General features: G+C 39.2%; 1 protein-coding gene across 7 annotated transcripts in view; it reads left to right on the top strand.

The window, feature by feature from the left end:
• The window catches only part of LOC108429248 (F-actin-uncapping protein LRRC16A), a 155,567-nt gene that overhangs the window by 90,665 nt on the left and 46,124 nt on the right, over positions 1 to 18,778 (top strand). For 5 of the 7 annotated variants that reach the window (XM_037536903.1, XM_037536902.1, XM_037536907.1 and 2 more), the window contains exons 18-25: positions 976 to 987; positions 1,558 to 1,639; positions 4,862 to 4,961; positions 5,278 to 5,332; positions 12,603 to 12,775; positions 13,360 to 13,428; positions 17,704 to 17,797; positions 18,516 to 18,614. In XM_037536903.1, the coding sequence (XP_037392800.1) occupies positions 976 to 987; positions 1,558 to 1,639; positions 4,862 to 4,961; positions 5,278 to 5,332; positions 12,603 to 12,775; positions 13,360 to 13,428; positions 17,704 to 17,797; positions 18,516 to 18,614 (684 nt within the window). The remainder of the gene's footprint in view (positions 1 to 975; positions 988 to 1,557; positions 1,640 to 4,861; positions 4,962 to 5,277; positions 5,333 to 12,602; positions 12,776 to 13,359; positions 13,429 to 17,703; positions 17,798 to 18,515; positions 18,615 to 18,778) is intronic. The other 2 variants (XM_037536904.1, XM_037536906.1) reach the window with 1 other exon arrangement.

Raw genomic sequence — 18,778 nt, 5'->3', positions numbered from 1 at the left:
ATATAGAGTGACTGATTATAGATACTTCTTTTGCTGTGTAATGAAACAGAAATCTAACCATTCAATTAAGTCAACTGCAAAAAATACAGTCACTAAAGCACCAAAGTGTCATTTGATATTGGGCATACAGCTGCTTACAAAACAACTGCAAGCAAATTTTTGTAAGTCTGTGAGAAAAACAGTCAGTATTTTCTATATTATCAGCTGTTTTTATTCTATATAGGCCTACAAAAGTGAATGAACATATATTTCATTACTTAAAATGATGCAGGTTTGTTGTAACAGTAGCATTACTACATTACACATTTTACACAACTCTGGGAGTGAGTATAGTCATGGCAATTGAACTGTGTTCATACACTAGTAGTTAAGGATTAATTAGCTTTTAAGCTGTGCATGTGTGTGTGCTTTGTTAGTAGCTAGATAGCAGAATGGTTAAGTCAAATTCAAAAGTGGGAGAGCAGAGTTCAACTCCCAGCTCATCAAAGCACATTGCTAATGTTAGACTCTGCTCCTAAAACCACCTTCCCCTCTGATTTGCAGCCATTGATGTTGCATTCATTACAGAAACTCATAGCACAGTAAGAATAAAATATAATTAATCATGCAAATCGTGCTGCTAACACTTAGTCAAATCCTTTAGTACTGTGTTAATAAACAATTTTTTCTCTTAGATCTTCTAGATCATTTATATTTAGAAGAAAATAAAATGGCTATAAAAGTTTTTCTTCCAGACTTTTGGCCTGTAATGAATAACAATTACATTCTCATTGATGGACGTACCAGTGCATAATTGATATTTATTTGTTGATTGATTAATTAATGTAAGTGCACTTATGAGCTTGGCTGCTTTTTTTGCACTCTCCTCCTGGCATGATGCTTTTTCTTTAATTTACTTTTATGTTGCATAATAAAAAAAAGCATTTACAAGCCACTAATATATACCCCCTCCCTTTCCCCTAATGCACCCCTTAGCTTGGCCACTGTGTAAGTACAGCTACCACTAACCACTCTTTGCTGCTGCTGCTGCTGTCTGCATGTCATTCACCATCACTCACTGAGCATTCTTCACTCTACACTCAGATATATTAGCACTGTAAATGTTAACACATTATCTTGTTAATAACACATTAAAGTGATTATTAACAGCACAGTTTTCTTAATATCATTAATGCATTTTCCTTGATTGACCTTTCAAACTGGCCATAGTCCTGCAAGCTGAAGTCCAGCTGCTGACATGTTATATGTCAGCTATTACAAAATGCACTGCTTTTCAAATGGAAAGAAATCTTTCTTGAGGGTAAATAATCATATAAGACAAATATGATTAATCACAATTAACTAAGAATGCAGTTAATCATTTGACAGCCGTAATAGGCACATGGTCCATTTCATAATGTCATAAACCTCTCACCATTTTACTACATTACATAGATGGTAGACTTCATGCATGCATACTAACTAATGCCATACTATTGTCCTTTTCAGAATATCAGAAGTATGGCTAGCGTTGTTCTTGTATTTCTCTCTTTCTTCTTCCCTCCATTTCTCCTTCAGCTACGGTCTGGAGGCTCACAGATTCTGGAGGGCTGTATCGCAGAGATCCCTAACATTTCCAGCCTGGACATCTCCGACAATGGTGAGTTAAATGGGCATCCTGGACTTGAGCTTAATATGTTATTTATCATGTTATTGAAGCATTTTGTAGCACAGTATCATCTCTCAGTCTCATTGGTATGACAGATTTCATAGTTTTGTATTGTTTCTATGGTTTCATTCACCGAGGTTCTCTCACTGCAGTACCCAGCATGAATTACGCAGATACCTCATGCAACTACTGTGAATCCCTGTGGTTTTAACCAATACAGGCTATAGGCCTAGTAAGTGGGCTACAGGCTAATGAACACAACCAAGTTTGGATTAGCTTACCTCAGATCTTAAACATCATAAAGAAAATAGTAATTCTGTCTTTTCAGCACAAATGGGACACCAGAGTTTTTTTTTACCCTTTCAGCCAGAGAAGAGAAGCTACCTCATTAACTTTAGCTCTCAGCTTATTGACCCCTTCATCTGACGAAACATTTTTGCCGTTTGAGTGCGTATTCTCTCTAGTTGTAGAGATTTTAAGACTGTTATAACAGTCATATAGCTGTAATAAGGTGTTGGCTTCCTAGCAGTAACATTTGGTGCTAATCCACCATATGGTTGGCTTGACTCTACTAGCCTTTACTCTGTTCCAGCTACTTAGTTTTCCACTGCAGATATAGCAACAATTCAGTGTAGCTGGTCAACATAGCAAGGCTGCATAAAACAGCTGTGACATGATGGAGACAAATTTTTTTTCAGAAGAGGCTCATAGCAGCAAGACAAACACTGCTGAAAAAACCAGAAGGGTTTGGGAAATGCTGCAGTTCAGATGATGAGATGAGTTGGCCATCATTCAGTGTTACTATGGCAGCAGCGCCAAAAAGAAGTTAAAGCATTTAAACAGTGGAAAAGCAACACATCTCACTCTTTTCACATTGATCTCACTCTAATAATGAGCAGCTGAGAGCTGTTCAGAGTTAATCATCTTCGCAGTGAAGGCTCGTTCTGACTGTTAGTTTGTTTGCTGATGATTTACGTGATTCATTCATGTGGTGTTACTGAGTAGGATGTGCTCATTCGGGTCATTTCAGGACACCGGTTTGTTTACATTCATAACAGATTTGAATCAATTACCAATCAATTACGAGTGTGAACCATCAAGTCGGAGAGATCGGAGTAGTGATGGTTAAATTGTGTTTTAGCAGGAGTTCCTTTTAAAGGAGTACTTTGGGCTAAAATGCTATCATTGCAGATTCAGTTTGCTGCCTAGCCTTTTGCTGAATGTTGCCAGTACCCACATTAAAACATTCCCATGCTTTCCCTTAATCTGCATCAAGATCTAAAAATGGACAAAAGTACATCACCCATGATTTGGCTGATTATATTTGGGGTAAGGGGAAAAATTGTGAATAAAATTTTTCACTGAATTGTTTCTTTAGCTATTAACTGAACGACTGGCATCTACATTTGCTTCTCAAGTTACAGTCTGCCTACCTAACTTTCTTTGTGATGGTCACATTACGTTGTAATTTCATTCGGTGTGGTAGGAGTCAGCTGTTCTAATTTGCATTTTCTCATTGTGCCTGTAATCCACCGTTTCATTACTGCAGTTAAAGATAAGAAGATGCCATTAGGCTGTGAATCATCACCATCCTTTGTTTTGAGAGGATTCCTCTGCACATCATGTCAAACTCTGCAAGCTGGAGAGAGATTGGGTTCTCCCCTGTGGATTCTGCTCACAGATTTCAGCTGTTACTCACAGATTTAAACCTCTCGATAAGCCGCCTGGTTCTAATTAATCTGCTGATTGACAGTTTCTGTTGCAATATTTTGAGTCATATGGCAAAAAATATGAATATCGCATCTATCAATGTAAAAGTGTGGTAGCAGAAAAGCCGTTGATATGTATTTTATTAATCCTTTCATATGCCATCGTCAGAAAAGCTCTTGATTGCTCTAGAATCTTAGATCTGCACTCAGTAAAGACTTTCTTACACTCGGTGACCGCTTCATGAGCTCCACCTGCCTAGTGGGTCTATATGGGTGTACAATTACAGACTGTAGCTTATCTGTTGATTTGCAATTTGTCATCCACCCTGTACCCCATTCTCAATGACTAGGTCGATTTGACACCACACTTAATCCTTGGTTCATGTTTGCAACATTTTGCTGGCAATAAACACGTTAGAGTCTTTGTTTTTAGCTGTATAGAGCTACTCTTTTTTTACAGTGCTTCTCCAGAGAGACGAGAGAGTCTGTTTCATTTTCAAGAGCTCAGCAGCCGCTGTTAGCATTAGCTAATGTTCCTCTGTCCACTGCTTAGTAACTCATAATGCACTGTGGTATACATTTAGCTTGTGGCATTACATTACAAGCGCTATGGGAGATTGTAGTGTCCACAAAATCATTGTGGAATTAGGACACAAAATGATGCACATAATAATGCCAAAAAATGCAAATAGGGATCTGCTTTAGTCGCAGCCAAGGTTCTGTTAGTGCTCCTTACACTTCCTGTTGAAGTGGTTCTCTATGATAAGGTTATTATTGTATGCTTTTGTTTTTAAGGAGACATCCACTACCAACAATTTTACAGTCAGGTGCGTCTTTGTTGACATAAACTGACCACTGTTTAAGGACTTGAGCAATGGTCAAGTCCTTAGGGAAGGGGGAGCAGCATTGAATGAGTGGGCAGAATTAAACACTACAGAAAAGCTACCCTAAACCAACCATGAATGTCAAGATTCAGTTTAAGATTCGATTTAAATGGCACTTTTTACAATAATGTCACACAAAGCAGCTTTAGAGAAAACTGGATCCAATCCCCAAATGAGTGAGCCTGCAGGCTGAATGGTAAGAAAAGCTATCTAAGAGTAAGAGGAAGAAACTTTCAGATGAATCAAGACTCAAAAGGGGGACCCGTCTTCCTCTGGATGACACTAGATAGCAAGAATAATACAACAAGAGCAATAAGAATAAAGAATTGACAATGAATATAAGCCTGTCACTAAACAGAAGTATTTAGATAACCCTCCAGGAGAAGGCATGGTAGCCACTGGACTAGAGAATGGGTAACAGTTCTTAGTCAGTAGGTAGACTACAGTCTCTAACTGCCTCTTCACTTTTAATAAATAATAAGGAAATCTTAGAAAACTCTGCCTCAAGACTGTTGTGTTGCAGCTGACCGAGGGAGTCGGGGCGAGAGGAAACAAAAGCAGGTTGGTGTCCATGCTAAGCCATTTCAAGGGTCAGCCATTTTCTGTCATCTTCTGTTCAGGTCTGGACTCCGACATGAGCACTCTGCTGGTGTGGCTGGCCAAGAACCGCTCCATCCGTCACCTTTCTCTGGGGAAGAACTTCAACAACATCAAATCAAAGTGAGTACAGGAGGGAAGGAGAGATGGGGAGCGTGTGGAGAGAAGGTTCAGATGAGAGGTGGTTTTGATGTTTGTTTCTGAGTGCACTCCAATATAAAATATTGATGTGGCTGATATCTGAGCGCATGTTGACCTTTGTTTTTAAGTATTTCTGAATGTTGACGTTCTTTGTTTTTCAGCCTGCTGTAGCTGGACGCGCGTCTGTTGCTCTTTCTACTGTGCTATCTTTGACGCGAGTCTTTGATGAAGGCTGATTTAAAATGCAGTGTGTTGTGGTTTTCTGAAAGCAGCGTGTTGTTTCATCGTGTTTTTGCAGAAACTTGGCACCTGTCCTGGATAACCTGGTCCACATGATCCAGGAGGAAGAATCGGTGAGCGATGTCTGCAGTAGTACTGAGATTCAATGAGTCCCTATATGTTTGAATTTGATGTAGAGCAGTGAAAGTGCGTGGACAGACTTCACCTTTTTAGATGAATGGCTATTTCTTCCATTTTATTTTATTCTATGATCATCATATTCTATGATGATGGATGGATGGATGGATGGATGGACTATTATTATGGGACCTGATAAAATGGACAGTGAGTGTAGATACAAGTACCTAAAAAGGTGGTCAGTTTGTTTAAAGAACCATAAATTAGAATAAACAGACTGTGTTAAATGTAACGAGACATCCAAGTCAGCAAATTGTTTCCAAGTCGATTTAAAATAATGAAAAACAGCAAAAAAAAGTCTATGGTGACACTTTATTTTGAGTGGTCCTTTTTAGATTAAACAAACACACAATAGACTCCCAGTGTCAAAAAACATATGACTGTTAGGATTTTTTTTGGATTGAGGTTAAGGTTAGGGTTAGGATTAGGACCAGGGTTTAGGATTAGGTTTTGGTTTAGGATTAGGTTTTGGGTTGAGGTTAAGGTTAGGGTTAGGATTAGGTTTTGGGTTGAGGTTAAGGTTAAGGTTAGGATTAGGTTTTGGGTTGAGGTTAAGGTTAGGATTAGGTTTTGGGTTGAGGTTAAGGTTAGGATTAGGTTTTGGGTTGAGGTTAAGGTTAGGGTTTGGACCGCTTTACATGCATTACATTATTGCTTGTTCCGTTTTGCTCATGAGACTTAAGAACTCATACTTGTGAGACAAAGAGAAATTGTGGGACTGCTGCAGTCTTCAGGAAACTCATGCATAAAATGTGTGATAACTGCAGTATTCAGTGTTGCCCAAGTTTGTAACTCCAGCAAATAATTGTAAATATATTGCAAATATTCCATACTTCACCCAGCCCTTGAACTCTTTAGTCCTGTACTTACCAACTTGATTTGGAAAAATGATTTTTAGTAAGTAAAGTTTAGTTTTACGATCTAAAACTTTCTTTCAGCTTTATGATTTTTAGTCTTCCACATAAGTAATCTTCAGCTCACACTCTTTCTCACCCCAGATTCAATCTGTGAGGGGGTTTAATCTGTGTGTGTGTGTGTGTGTGTGTGTGTGTGTGTGTGTGTGTGTGTGTGTGTGTGTGGGTGTGTGGGTGTGTGGGTGTGTGTGTGTGTGGCTTCGCAATCCTGTAGAAAGAAGACAGATGAGCTGATTGTGGAACCACTTGTGATAGGAGCACTGCAGCTCTTTATCAGAAAGTTCAGGAGGGACTGGGAGGTCTGTGTGTGTGTGTGTGTGTGTGTGTGTGTGTGTGTGTGTGTGAGAGAGAGAGAGAGGTGTTGGTCTGCTGGAGTGATTTCTTTGTCTCCCATTATAGCAGATCTCTCTGCTTGTAGCTGATGGATGAATAAGGACGGGACACTGATCTTATGCTTGTGTGTGTGTTTGATGTCACGTTGTTCTCTGTAAATGATGTTAATCTGTAGTGCTGCTATTAGTTGCTTCTTCAGTGTTTTTTTTTTTTAATGAAACATGATGAGACTGTGTTTTCAAATACTGAAATTACTGTATAATTATATTGAGCATAATGAAAATATGAGGCCTGTAACTATGCAGTGTTTTCATTTTCACATGTTGACTATTTAAAAAAGCTCAGTATATGTTTCACTTTCACTGGGTAGAACAGTATAATTATTTCTGTCGCTCTTCTTATTACTATTTTTAAATATTATTAATTCTATTATTACTGTTGTTTAATTTGTTGTTCAATAATTCAACCTAGTACTAAAAGGTAAAGGAAAACATCACTGATATATCAATATTTTTATAGTACATTGCATTAAAATAAATAATTAAATAATTAAAAAAGTAAACCAGGGATCCTGCCCAATCTGGCAACCCTGACACAGATTGCAGGCTCTATTTGAGCAGCGGTGAGCACTAAAAGAGAGCAGCATCTTTTTAACCATCACGTTAAAAAAAACAATAACAGCAGCTTTGTGGTCAGCTCTTATCAGTGAACGGGGGAGTGATGAATTTTTTAAAAGCTGTTAAAAACCACTGTAGACCAGAACATACACTAAACACTCTAAGCCATATCAGCTTTATCACCCAGTGCAGTCTGCATACTTTTCCTGCAGCTCTCAACAGCTAGCTAGACTGCACACTCTCATTTATTCTCACTTATTCTCAAAAACATGCTAGCACTAGCAGTCCAGCACTGCTCCTGCCTCCCAGCTTTATTGCTGTAACTCAGTAAGTTATGCAATGGATAACTTACTGAGGTTACAGTCATTTTGCTTCTTGTTGTCAAAAATCACACGACTATAATGTGTATAAAATGCACGTGGTTATAAACCTGCAGACAGGGCAGGTGCTCTTACCCCTGATCCCTGGCCGTCTGTGTGTCCACTGCACGGTCCCAGTGCAGAAGGTCCAGCCACAGAATTTAGCTTGTCTTATTATGTTGTGAGGCGCAGTTCCAACGCGTAGATTAGAGCAGAGAAATCAGCTGGCAGGCAAGAGCGAGAGAGATAAAGATAGATGGGTGAATGCATTTCTTAAAGCAAAAGCCGGGCCAATATCTCCACTGTGAGCTTAACTGTCACAGAGCAGCTCAGACAGAGTCAGACTCTCTGAACAACGAGAGACGGTTCATTTATAATGGTACATCACAAGTGGCCTATAACAAGAAATTTTAATAATAGCTGATTTAGTCAGAATATTATTATATATTAATAACTCAATACATGAAATGGGAGTTCCTCCCATTTTTCAACAATTCTGCATAATTCAGTGGTGGAGATTAATTGTTATTCAGAGTGATTTGATGTGAAGTGGTCCATTGTAGAGAAATGCGCTGATTCATATTTCTTTACAGTGGTGGTGATGTGAACCAGAGGTCATGATATCTACAACATAAATATAGCCATTTTATTTACTATCCAAAACCACCAGTGAACCACATTGTCAGGGTTTTTAATAGTGGTAAATCCTATATATATATATATATATATATATATATATATATATATATATATATATATATATATATATATATATATATATATATATATATATATATATTTAAATAAATAAATACTTTCAGGGCTGGTACACATTTCATACATGTCTTTGTCATGAATGTATTTTAGGACGTGGCCTGCATCCACTGATTTAATTTCATATCTGGTGAAAAATGCATAGTATTTCAAGATGTGTGAAGATGCAAGGAGTAGAGGTCGTAAAGGTGGATGACTTCAAATATCTTGGGTCAACCATCCAGAGCAATGGACAGTGTAGAAAAGAGGTGAAGAAGAGGGTGCAGGCAGGATGGAGTGGGTGGAGACGGGTGTCAGGGCTGATGTGTGACAGAAGGATAGCAGCAAGAGTGAAAGGGAAGGTTTACAGGACAGTAGTGCGTCCTGCTATGATGTATGGTTTGAAGACTGTGGCTCTGTCTAAAAGACAGGAGGCTGAGCTGGAGGTGGCGGAGATGAAGATGCTGAGATTTTCATTGGGAGTGACAAGGCTGGACAAGATTAGAAATGAGCAGATCAGAGGGACAGTGAAGGTGGAGCAGTTTGGAGATAAAGCCAGAGAGGCCAGGTTGAGATGGTTTGGACATGTGTTGAGGAGGAATAGTGGATATATTGGGTAAAGAATGTTGGAGATGGAGCTGCCGGGTAGAAGGAGAAGAGGTAGACCTCAGAGGAGGTTTATGGATGTAGTGAAGGTGGACATGGAGATGGTTGGTGTGAAAGTAGAGGAGGCAGTGGATAGGGCAAGATGGAGGCAGATGATCCGCTGTGGCGACCCCTAAAGGGAACAGCCGAAAGAAGAAGAAGAAGAAGATTTCAAGATGTGTGTTAGTTGTTATGAAAATATCTGGAAATATGGTGTGCTGTTCCTTTGTCCTAAAGTATGGGTTTCTGTCTGAGTCTCCTTGTGAGAAAAGAGTGGGTGTTCTGTACACCCCCCCCCCCCTTCAGCCCAGTCTCTTACTCTCTATTTTCTCTCTCTCACTCTTTCTCTCTCTGTGGGTGGTTGCAATTGCAGTAGTAGTAGACACATACAGAGTCTGCATTTCAGTTCACCATGACTCCATCAGGCCTAGTGGACTTTATCTCTTCTTTGAAGCCAGTGAACTGGATTGTTCAGTTCAAAACTCTGCACTTTTTCCCTGTAAAACTTTTTTTCCTTTTTATCAGGCAAACATTTATGAATGGCCATGATAATATCAAACTAGGCTCCTGTCATTTTAGATTGATTATTTCTCAATCATAGCTAACTATGATGAGAAAAGAGCATATTCTAAACATGCAACATACTCCACATACTTACATGTCTTCCATGTTTTTATGGAAAAAAGTTGTAAGTACAGACTAAATATAAAATGTGATTCTAATGTAGTTCACTCTGTAATTCATCATGTATATTATGTTTAAATAGCAAAATGACAGAAGTAAATCTAGACTTTTCAGGCTTTATAATCCTGACAGTCCTGGTGACCCTGATTTAACAAAGCCAGAAATGACTTCGTCAGTGTATCTGAAGGCCGTGTAAGTGGAAGTTACTCTCGGCCTCTTTGATCTTCTTTGCAGTTAAACTGTTCTGGCCGGCTGGTGGTGGAATTTTTTGCTTCTTTGAGACAGGCTAATCCTCGGGTCAACCCTTGTATTTCCTCCTGCTTTAACAGACTTCTCCAAATCTGCTGAATCCTCATGATTTAAGTGCATAGATGGTACCGCCTCTCCCTCTTTCACTCTCTCTCCACCAAAATAATCTCTACGCCCTTTAACTGATTGACTTCTGCATTCTTCTGACTGTGAAGCAGCAGTCGATTTTTGATATCCAGAAAAGCCCTGTAATGTGAAATGCTTGACAAAAATAATCCCATCAGAGAGAGTGAGAGTGAGAGAGAGAGTGAGAGTGAGAGAGTGAGAGTGAGAGAGTGAGAGTGAGAGAGTGAGAGTGAGAGAGAGTGTGAGAGAGTGAGAGAGTGAGAGAGAGAGAGGTTTTGAGCCATGTGATCCAAGGAGCAGGTTGCAGTTATTAAAGGCTAAACAGGAGATGAATGGTAAAACCTTTTAATAGGTTAAAGTGTTTCTGCTGGTTTGTTGTGGACCCCTGCTGTTGGTCCGTTAGATTAGATTAAGACTTTTATTGTGAAGTGCTGAGTTTCTTTGATAAGCGCAGTGCTATGGAGAAGCATGTGAATGCTCCTAAGAGGCAGATTAATCAGTATCATGCAGGGTTGGAATGATGGCAGTTTCAAAAAGATATTTTCTTTTCAATATGAATAATAACTGGGCAGCTAATAAACTGTCCAGCCTGCCGGGTTGGTTCCTGTAGCTGTGAGTGTAAGATCAGCTACCACAGTCATGACTGACCATTTAAATTTTTCATTCTTATATAACTAATATATATATATATATATATATATATATATACCTTTTACTAGCAGGGTGTACCTAATAAAGTGGCCTCTGTGTGTGTGTGTGTGTGTGTGTGTGTGTGTGTGTGTGTGTGTGTGTGTGTGTGTGTGTGTGTGTGTGTATATATATATATATATATATATATATATATATATATACACACACACACACACACACACACACACACACACACACACACACACACACTGTGTGTGTGTGCGCGTGTGTGTGTGTGTGTATTTCTGTTGGCAGAAGAAAACCTTGTATCTCCAAAATGGTAACTTTACTGAAGAAGGGAAAAAAACTACTTTACTTTTTAACGCAAGTCAATGGAACCAGACTTTTTTCCACGTCATTTTAGGCTGTTTCTGTTGGTCCATTCTTCATGAAATTTGCGCATAGCATAAAGGACCACAGGCATTTTCAAACTAAAAAACGCAAAAAATGAACGATTCAAAAGAAAATCTGACTCAGCATGAACGCTGTACACTGAGCACACACGCCTTTAATTTAGCTGTTAAGTTTAGTTAATTGACATACCTAGTACGCTCATTTAGACTGGTAGGTGATTAAATCTACATTCTACAATCTATAGAGTGAAAGCATCAGACAAATCCACAGAGAACACAGAATTAACCACTTCACTCACAGAAACACAAATATTGCAATAAGAGTCCCTTATAATCTACTGTTATGTAATTGTTATACTTACATACATATGTTATACTGTTATGTAATTAGTTAACTTGCTTTAATTGAACATTAAAATATTCACTTTGTGTTTTTTAATATTAAAAAGAGTGATAATAGTTATACAATAATTATAGTAGTAATAGTAGCAATAAGCATTGACTTGGATGCACTTAAATGGGTGTGTATGTTACATATGGGACACATCTTATGAGACCAGCTGGCTAGTGGCCCTCCTGTAATTTGAGTTTGAGACCCTTGCTTTAAGAGATTGAGTGCATTATTTAACATGAGGTGGCTAGGTGTGCTCTTCTTGAGAGGTTGAGTGCTATAAAACAGCTTACCTAGCTTGTAATGTTTGGCAACAGGATTATAGCAACCTGGCTCTAGATAGCTAAGGTACTGCTAAGGCACTAAGGCTAGCTGTTTGGAATTGTATGTATGTATGTATATATATATATATATATATATATATATATATATATATATATATATATATATATATATATATATATTATGTAAAAATGTCTCTCCTTTTAAATATAGGATTTGTCAGCAAGAATAACCAACTTCTCAGCTGTTTCAAAGGGTTTGCTTTTGTTCTAATAGTAACAAATCATGTCTTTAAGTTTAAAGATAAAAGCAGAATTTACAAGCCTGCTGATAAAGAAATGCAAATTGTTGTTTTCATAATTTTACAACAAAAAAAGTAAATGACCATATGGTGGTTAAAAAGGCTTTGTGTTTCACTGCTTGCGGCACTGCCACCGTCAAACTTGCCATTCATTCATTCAAGCTGGTAGTTGGATATCCACATATTGACGCTGTGTTGCCAGTTTCTTTCTGTTTTTATTTTTTACATCATCTGTGTACATCAGTTGCTTTTTACACTATGTGAATTTGAATGGACAACTAGAAATGCTTTAAACATTACTGAAATAAAATGTAGTTGCATACATGTACATTACAAGTATGGCTCCAACCTGAGAGGAAAGAGTCAGCTAGCTCAGAGACCCGCCTTGATACTTCAGTCAGCATGTTTACTGAACATTGAAGAATTGAGTGGCTTGCCTAGTCTGAATGTTGCCGATGTAGAAATCTCACTGGGTATTGAGACACAGCTGTTTTCTCTTCTTCCTTCAGCCACTGACTTCTCTCTCTTTGGCGGATTCCAAGCTGAAGGGTGATCTGACCATCGTCCTGAACGCTCTGGGCAGTAACAGCTCTCTGACCCGAGTGGACATTAGTGGTAACGGTATGGGAGATATGGGGGCCAAGATGCTGGCCAAAGCCCTACAGATCAACAGCAAGCTGAGGTGAGAGATCAGAAGCACTAAAACGATATAGTTCAGGGTCCTCTGTGAGAAGAACATACTGGTGTGGGGTTGCTGTGTCAGAGTTCAGTACTCTTGATGAATGCATTTTAGGGAAGAGATTAGTTTGAAAACTGAAAAATAAAATGTGAAATAATGTGAAATAAGTTCATTACAGGGCCCATGATAATAAATGAGAGTTCAATGTAGTATGTAAACATTGTTCCAAAATGTACTGTGTTCTCCCAGTCCATACAGTCCATATATGGTAACTAAACTAAAACAGCCTGTTTTGAAAAACAGAAAACTAAAATACAAAACATGTAGAATACAGGCCCCCTTAAGGATAAAGAAAATCAAAATGTTAATTGAGAAACATTTCAGTGAAGTGTACAGATCAGTGTTGGACTGAGGTGTTTATTGTGGCCTTCAGCACTTGCTTTCTGGCTGTGTTTATGTCTGTGTGTGTCTGTGTGTGTCTGTGTGTGTGTGTGTAAGTGAGAGAGAAAGAGAGGCAGTAGTTTTATTGATCTGTAGTGTTTGATTCATCTGCTCTTTTCTGGCTGAATGTCTGTTTGATTCTCCAGGACGGTCATCTGGGACAGAAACAATGTTAGCCCACAAGGTCTTCAGGATGTAGCAGCAGCACTGGAGAAGTATGTATGACTATTAATGTGTGTGTGTGTGTGTGTGTGTGTGTGTGTGTGTGTGTGTGTGTGTGTGTGTGTGTGTGTGTGTGTGTGTGTGTGTGTGTGTGTGTGCACGTGCGCATGTGAAGGTTCTTGTATGGGCATCACATCCAATATTAAGGTGTTTGTGTTAGAGCTCAGCCAGTTGAACCAAGAAGAAAATGATGTCACTGATATTGTTGTTAAGGAACTACAAATTCCATCAGCTCATAATATTGGCTGGTTTTATTTAATATGGTCAAAAATTAAACAAAACCCCAGTAGTTTTAGTAGTGCTGACCAAAACAGCATGCTACAGCCTTCCTGTACTCCTTGATTCCAAATGACCACCCATATACTCATTCTCAAAATCACCTGTCCTAACAACGGTTACTTGGCCTGTCAAACATTTGAAATATTTATCATGATTTATCGCATTTGTAAGTGCAGTTAATTGTGATTAACCATATTTGTCTTAGCTGCTCAGATTTCCTAGATGGAGATTTTTTGCATTGTTGTAGCCACATGAGTGGACTAAATTCCAACTCCACCATTATTGTAGCCCTCCTGCTTTAATATAGCAACACTACATTTCACTATGCTAATGCTTTGCTATTTTGTGGCTGTTCATTTACCCATAGTTGTCCCGTGAACATAATCTGCAGGCATTTTCCTGATATTGCTGTATCAGAACTGTGTTGATGCTTCAGACTCGATGTACAGTGATTCACAACGCTGCGGTAGCTGAAAATAACTTTAAAAAGAGCCTTGAATGGGAACATTATTAAGAAATGAGTGAATCAGCTCTAATCTAAATCTGATGAATATGTGGCGCCATACTATCAAGCCGTTTTATCTGCCAGCTGATACTGACAGAGCCTAGTTTGGAGAGGGAGAGGGAGAGAGAGAGAGACAGAGAGAGGGAGAGACAGAGAGAGGGAGAGAGACAGAGAAAGAGAGAGACAGATAGAGAGGCAATAAAATAATGAAGGCCTGTGCTGCACCTCCTCTCCTCTGGGAATCCAGACCTTTCGTCTAGCCCTTTCATGTCTCCATTTCTTTCTACACTGATGTGAGAGAGAGAAAGAGAGAGAGAGAGAGAGAGAGAGAGAGAGAGAGAGAGGTAAACAGAGTTTGGAGTGCTTTCAAAGGAATGCGTGTAAGTTATTTAATACTATATCTGGGTGTAAGCATGCGATGGCTTCATGTTATGGGCTGGCATCTCTCTCCTTGCATCAACCTCATTTGAATAACATTTGCATAATGACCACCGGAGCGCTGGTATTGGCTGCCCGCTTCCCGCCAAACAGCGCTCCTCTGAGACACAATTTGGCAGCGGCTAGCAAGCTCGCCCACGGTGGCAAACGCAGGAGTGGAGAGAACAGAGAAAAGACAGAGAGGGAAGAAAAGGGGGATGGGGGTGGGATTTCCTCTGGCAGAAAGAGGGATCATCTTGTGCTTCTTCCTCTGAGACCCTCCTGAATTCGAGATTTAAAGGAATAGTATAAGCTGAGACATGTTTGGTATAAGACGTTTGTTTGGGTAGCTTTGGAGCTATGAGCTAATGTAGCTATGAGACTAATGTCACTAGCGAGTAATGGAAGCTCACACCCACTAATTAGCATGAACTGCATGTCTAAATGGTCGGACACTTGCCTCACGCCACTTTGAGTGTTTTACCCTAGAAGACCAAACCAGCCCCATTAAGACTAATGTTTATGACACATGTTTAAACCTAAATAGCTTTGCAGCTGTTTAAAATATTAATAAACATTAAATTCCATGTTAAATTTGAGAAACTGGGCTTAATGACAGTATGGAGAAAAATGTCACATAGCTAAAAACAGTAGTAGCAGCCACTTGAACAGCTGGATTCTGTCTGGTTTTTGTCTATTGTTATAGAGGAATGTGTATCATACTTTGTCAGAAACAATACTTTGGACTGCAATTATATCTTCGCTGATTGACTACATTTGGGATGAGGGGGAAAGTGTGTGTGTGGTTTTTTTTTTTTGTTTGTTTTTTTTTACCTGAAGACCCCTCCTACACTGCACTGTAGTATGAAAGTGGTCCAGTGCATTGTGTGATGTTTATATGAATCATAATTTGGCAGATGTCATCATTTTCCATTGCACATCAGGAGACCCTCGTACATCAGGCCCCTTACATTGTCCTAGTATGAGGACTCTAGCCTGGCTTCGTAGATAACTCAGCAGTGTCAGGTTAAATCAGTGAACGTAGGTCTAATAGCCTGTTGTGTGTGTGCTGTGGTGCTGTGGCTGTGTGTGTCCGACTGACCTGACCTTGACCTAAACAGTTGTTCAGTGAAGGTGGGAGCCAACAGAGGAATGAGGTTTTTGTGTTTTTTAGATACACTTTACCCCAAGACACACACACACACACACACACACACACACACACACACACACACACACACACACACAAATAATCCACAATCACTCTCAGACCTTTGATGGACAGCTAGAATCCTCGCTCTCCGCTCTAAAACAGCCTCCCCCTCTGCACTGTTTGCCTATGTAATTGTGCATAATTTCCCCCAGATTCACTGTGACTGGGATCAAAGCGCTGGTGAAAGCCTGCCCCTCCCCCATCATCACCACTGAGAGTGTTACACACAGAGAGAGTGTGTGTAGATCATTGTGCCAGGCCTAGACCCTCAAGGCCACCGTTCAACATTTTGGAAGGGGGGCCGATGAGACCCGGTGCCCTGATCCTCTCTTCTTATTATGACTGACACTTTGTCCCATCAGGTAGCTTGAGCTTCATTAAAAAATAAATAAATAAATAAATAAAAATAAAAAGCATACTTTCATTTAAAGGAATTATTTGATGATAATTCAAAATTACACAATTTTCCACTGACTCCAGATGTGGCTGATTACTCAATATATGTTTGCCATCCAAATGGTGCTTCTTTAGAATAGAACTGGAGCTACAAGGCTAAAGTTGCTAATAAACGATAGAAGTCAGTAGTCACACAAATCTTTTCTGTAAATACAGTACTGTGCCAAAAAACCTAAGTACATTATTTAAAGCCATTTATCTTGCTAATAAGTATGCTTGTAAAAAATCATATATTATTAGAATAAATGCAAATAAACATAAACCAATAAGCATAAACAGTAGTAATAAAAAGTAGTTGGTATCTTGCGAGCTAGTTTAAAGAACAATGTTTAATTCCAAGGACGCTCAATAGAACATTTAATTTATCTTAATGAAGCCTTTATTGAGTCAAACAAGGTATTGGATGGTAACTACAATTAATACTGTGCTACCACTGAGGAGAGATTTGGAAGAAAAACATTGACATATGCAGAATCGTTACCTGGTGTATTGAAGTTATTCGTAATGAGAATCAGAATCTTTCAGGGATATTAGCCTTGCAACACCAGTACTAAAAAAAAACTAAATATGGACAACATGCATGTCTTAGCTCATGTCTCAGTCTCTAGGGTAAGAGAAAATAGAATGACAAATGAGAAAAAGTCATTAACTATTTAAATACATTTACATCATACAGTAGAATGATACTAACAAGTCTACACATCCAAAAATGTGATTAGGGTGAATTGTACCTTCTGGTGATGTTTCGTTGGTGTGCCTGTATATGAATGAGCTCAAATCTCGCTCTCTCCCCTCAACTCCTGGCTCATGAATATTGATGGTCTGTGCCTGTCTGAGGGTCCATTCCGCCATTTCAACAGGATCAGTAACCTCAGTAATGATGTCAAGTCTCAATCAATTAGCCTTTTCAGAGGCTGATCTGTTGTCACTGCCACTGCTGATGTGCTTTTGTTCTCTGGGCTGTTTGGCACTGAATGACTGATCAGCTCCCCTTCAAAGACATTTTTACACAAAGTGTTTGGCTTATCCAGACAGCCTCTCCATGTGGGTTGGAACCAGCCATGTGTATATAAATCCTTCATCAAGTGCATATTGTTGTTTAACAGGCCTTATTGTTCCTTTTAGGATTTTTTTTTACGTTTGGATTTTTGTATCCTCCTCAAAAAGCTAATCACAAAATCCCTCTCTAATAGCGAAGCAGAGCCACATGAGCGCAGGTGTGTTTTCTTTAGTCATTTGTCTGTTCAGACCTTTAATTCTCACCTATTTTCTCCTTGGTTACACCTTAATTGGATGTTTTGGCTGGATGAAATGAGGAGTAGGCTGTGACTGTTTAAATATTCACATCCCTGTGTGTGTGTGTGTGTGTGTGTGTTAATTCTCATTTTCTTCCTTCAGGAACTTCACCATCCGCTTCATGCCCATCCCCATAATAGATGCGTCACAAGCGCTGAAAGCCAGTCCGGAGAAAACTGAGGACGCCTTGCTGAGGGTGAGAACGCGTGTAAATCTGGGCCGTTTAAGATATAATCACTTTAACCAGTTCACAGGTTAAATGTTTGTGTTGAGTGAGAAAATGTTGGCAACCTAGTAAAAGCTCATACAGACCCTACGTTTACTGCTAAATGTATTAGTGAACTTATTAACTTAATTATGTGTACTGTAATCACATTATGTATGTACATTCACCCAGTAGTGGGTGGTATGGCCAAAAATGTACATCACAGTAAGATTAACAATAAAATAGTGTGGTATATATGGTGGGGGAAATATGTATTCAACATGTCTACAGATTGTTGTTTAATGAAACAGACACTCAGTGAGCTCTTTATTAGGTACACCTACCTAATCTCTTCACTCTGTCCATTTTATCAGCTTCACTTACCACTTAGGTACACTTGATAGTTCTACATTAACAGACAGTAGTCCATCTGTTTCTCTGCATACTTTGTTAGCCTCCTTTTACCCTTTTCTTCAGTGGTCAGGACCCCATGGACCCTCACAGAGCAGGTATTATTTGATTGGTGGATAATTCTCAGCACTGCAGTGCAGTGGTGAGTTGTGTGTGTTGTGCTGGTGCAAGTGGATCAAACACAGCAGTGCTGCTGGAGTTTTGCTGCAGTGCTCAAATTTGGATGGGGTACCCAAACTTTTGCACACTTCAGTAGGCTGAGAGATGAGCCTGCTGAGTTTCTCTTTTTTCCTTCCAGATGGAGAACTACCTGTTTAGGAACCACGAAACCCGCAAGTACGTGCAGGAGCAGGCGTACCGGCTTCAGCAGGGCATCGTCACCACCACCACACAGCAAGTGAGAACATTTATCTGTTCCTTTTCATACTAGACTTGCATGACATAGACATTTATTAAATGAAGTCACTTTTTAAAACGTAGGGAATTGTGATTATAGTTAAAGCCTGGCCTACATTATGTTTGATCACAGTGGTTTATGTTTGTTGTATCATGCATCCACAT

This window comes from Pygocentrus nattereri, chromosome 3, assembly GCF_015220715.1.
Source record: "Pygocentrus nattereri isolate fPygNat1 chromosome 3, fPygNat1.pri, whole genome shotgun sequence".
NCBI classification, from domain to species: domain Eukaryota; kingdom Metazoa; phylum Chordata; class Actinopteri; order Characiformes; family Serrasalmidae; genus Pygocentrus; species Pygocentrus nattereri.
The sequence above is the reverse complement of the archived record's forward strand: the minus strand, read 5'-3'. Positions and strand labels throughout refer to the sequence as shown.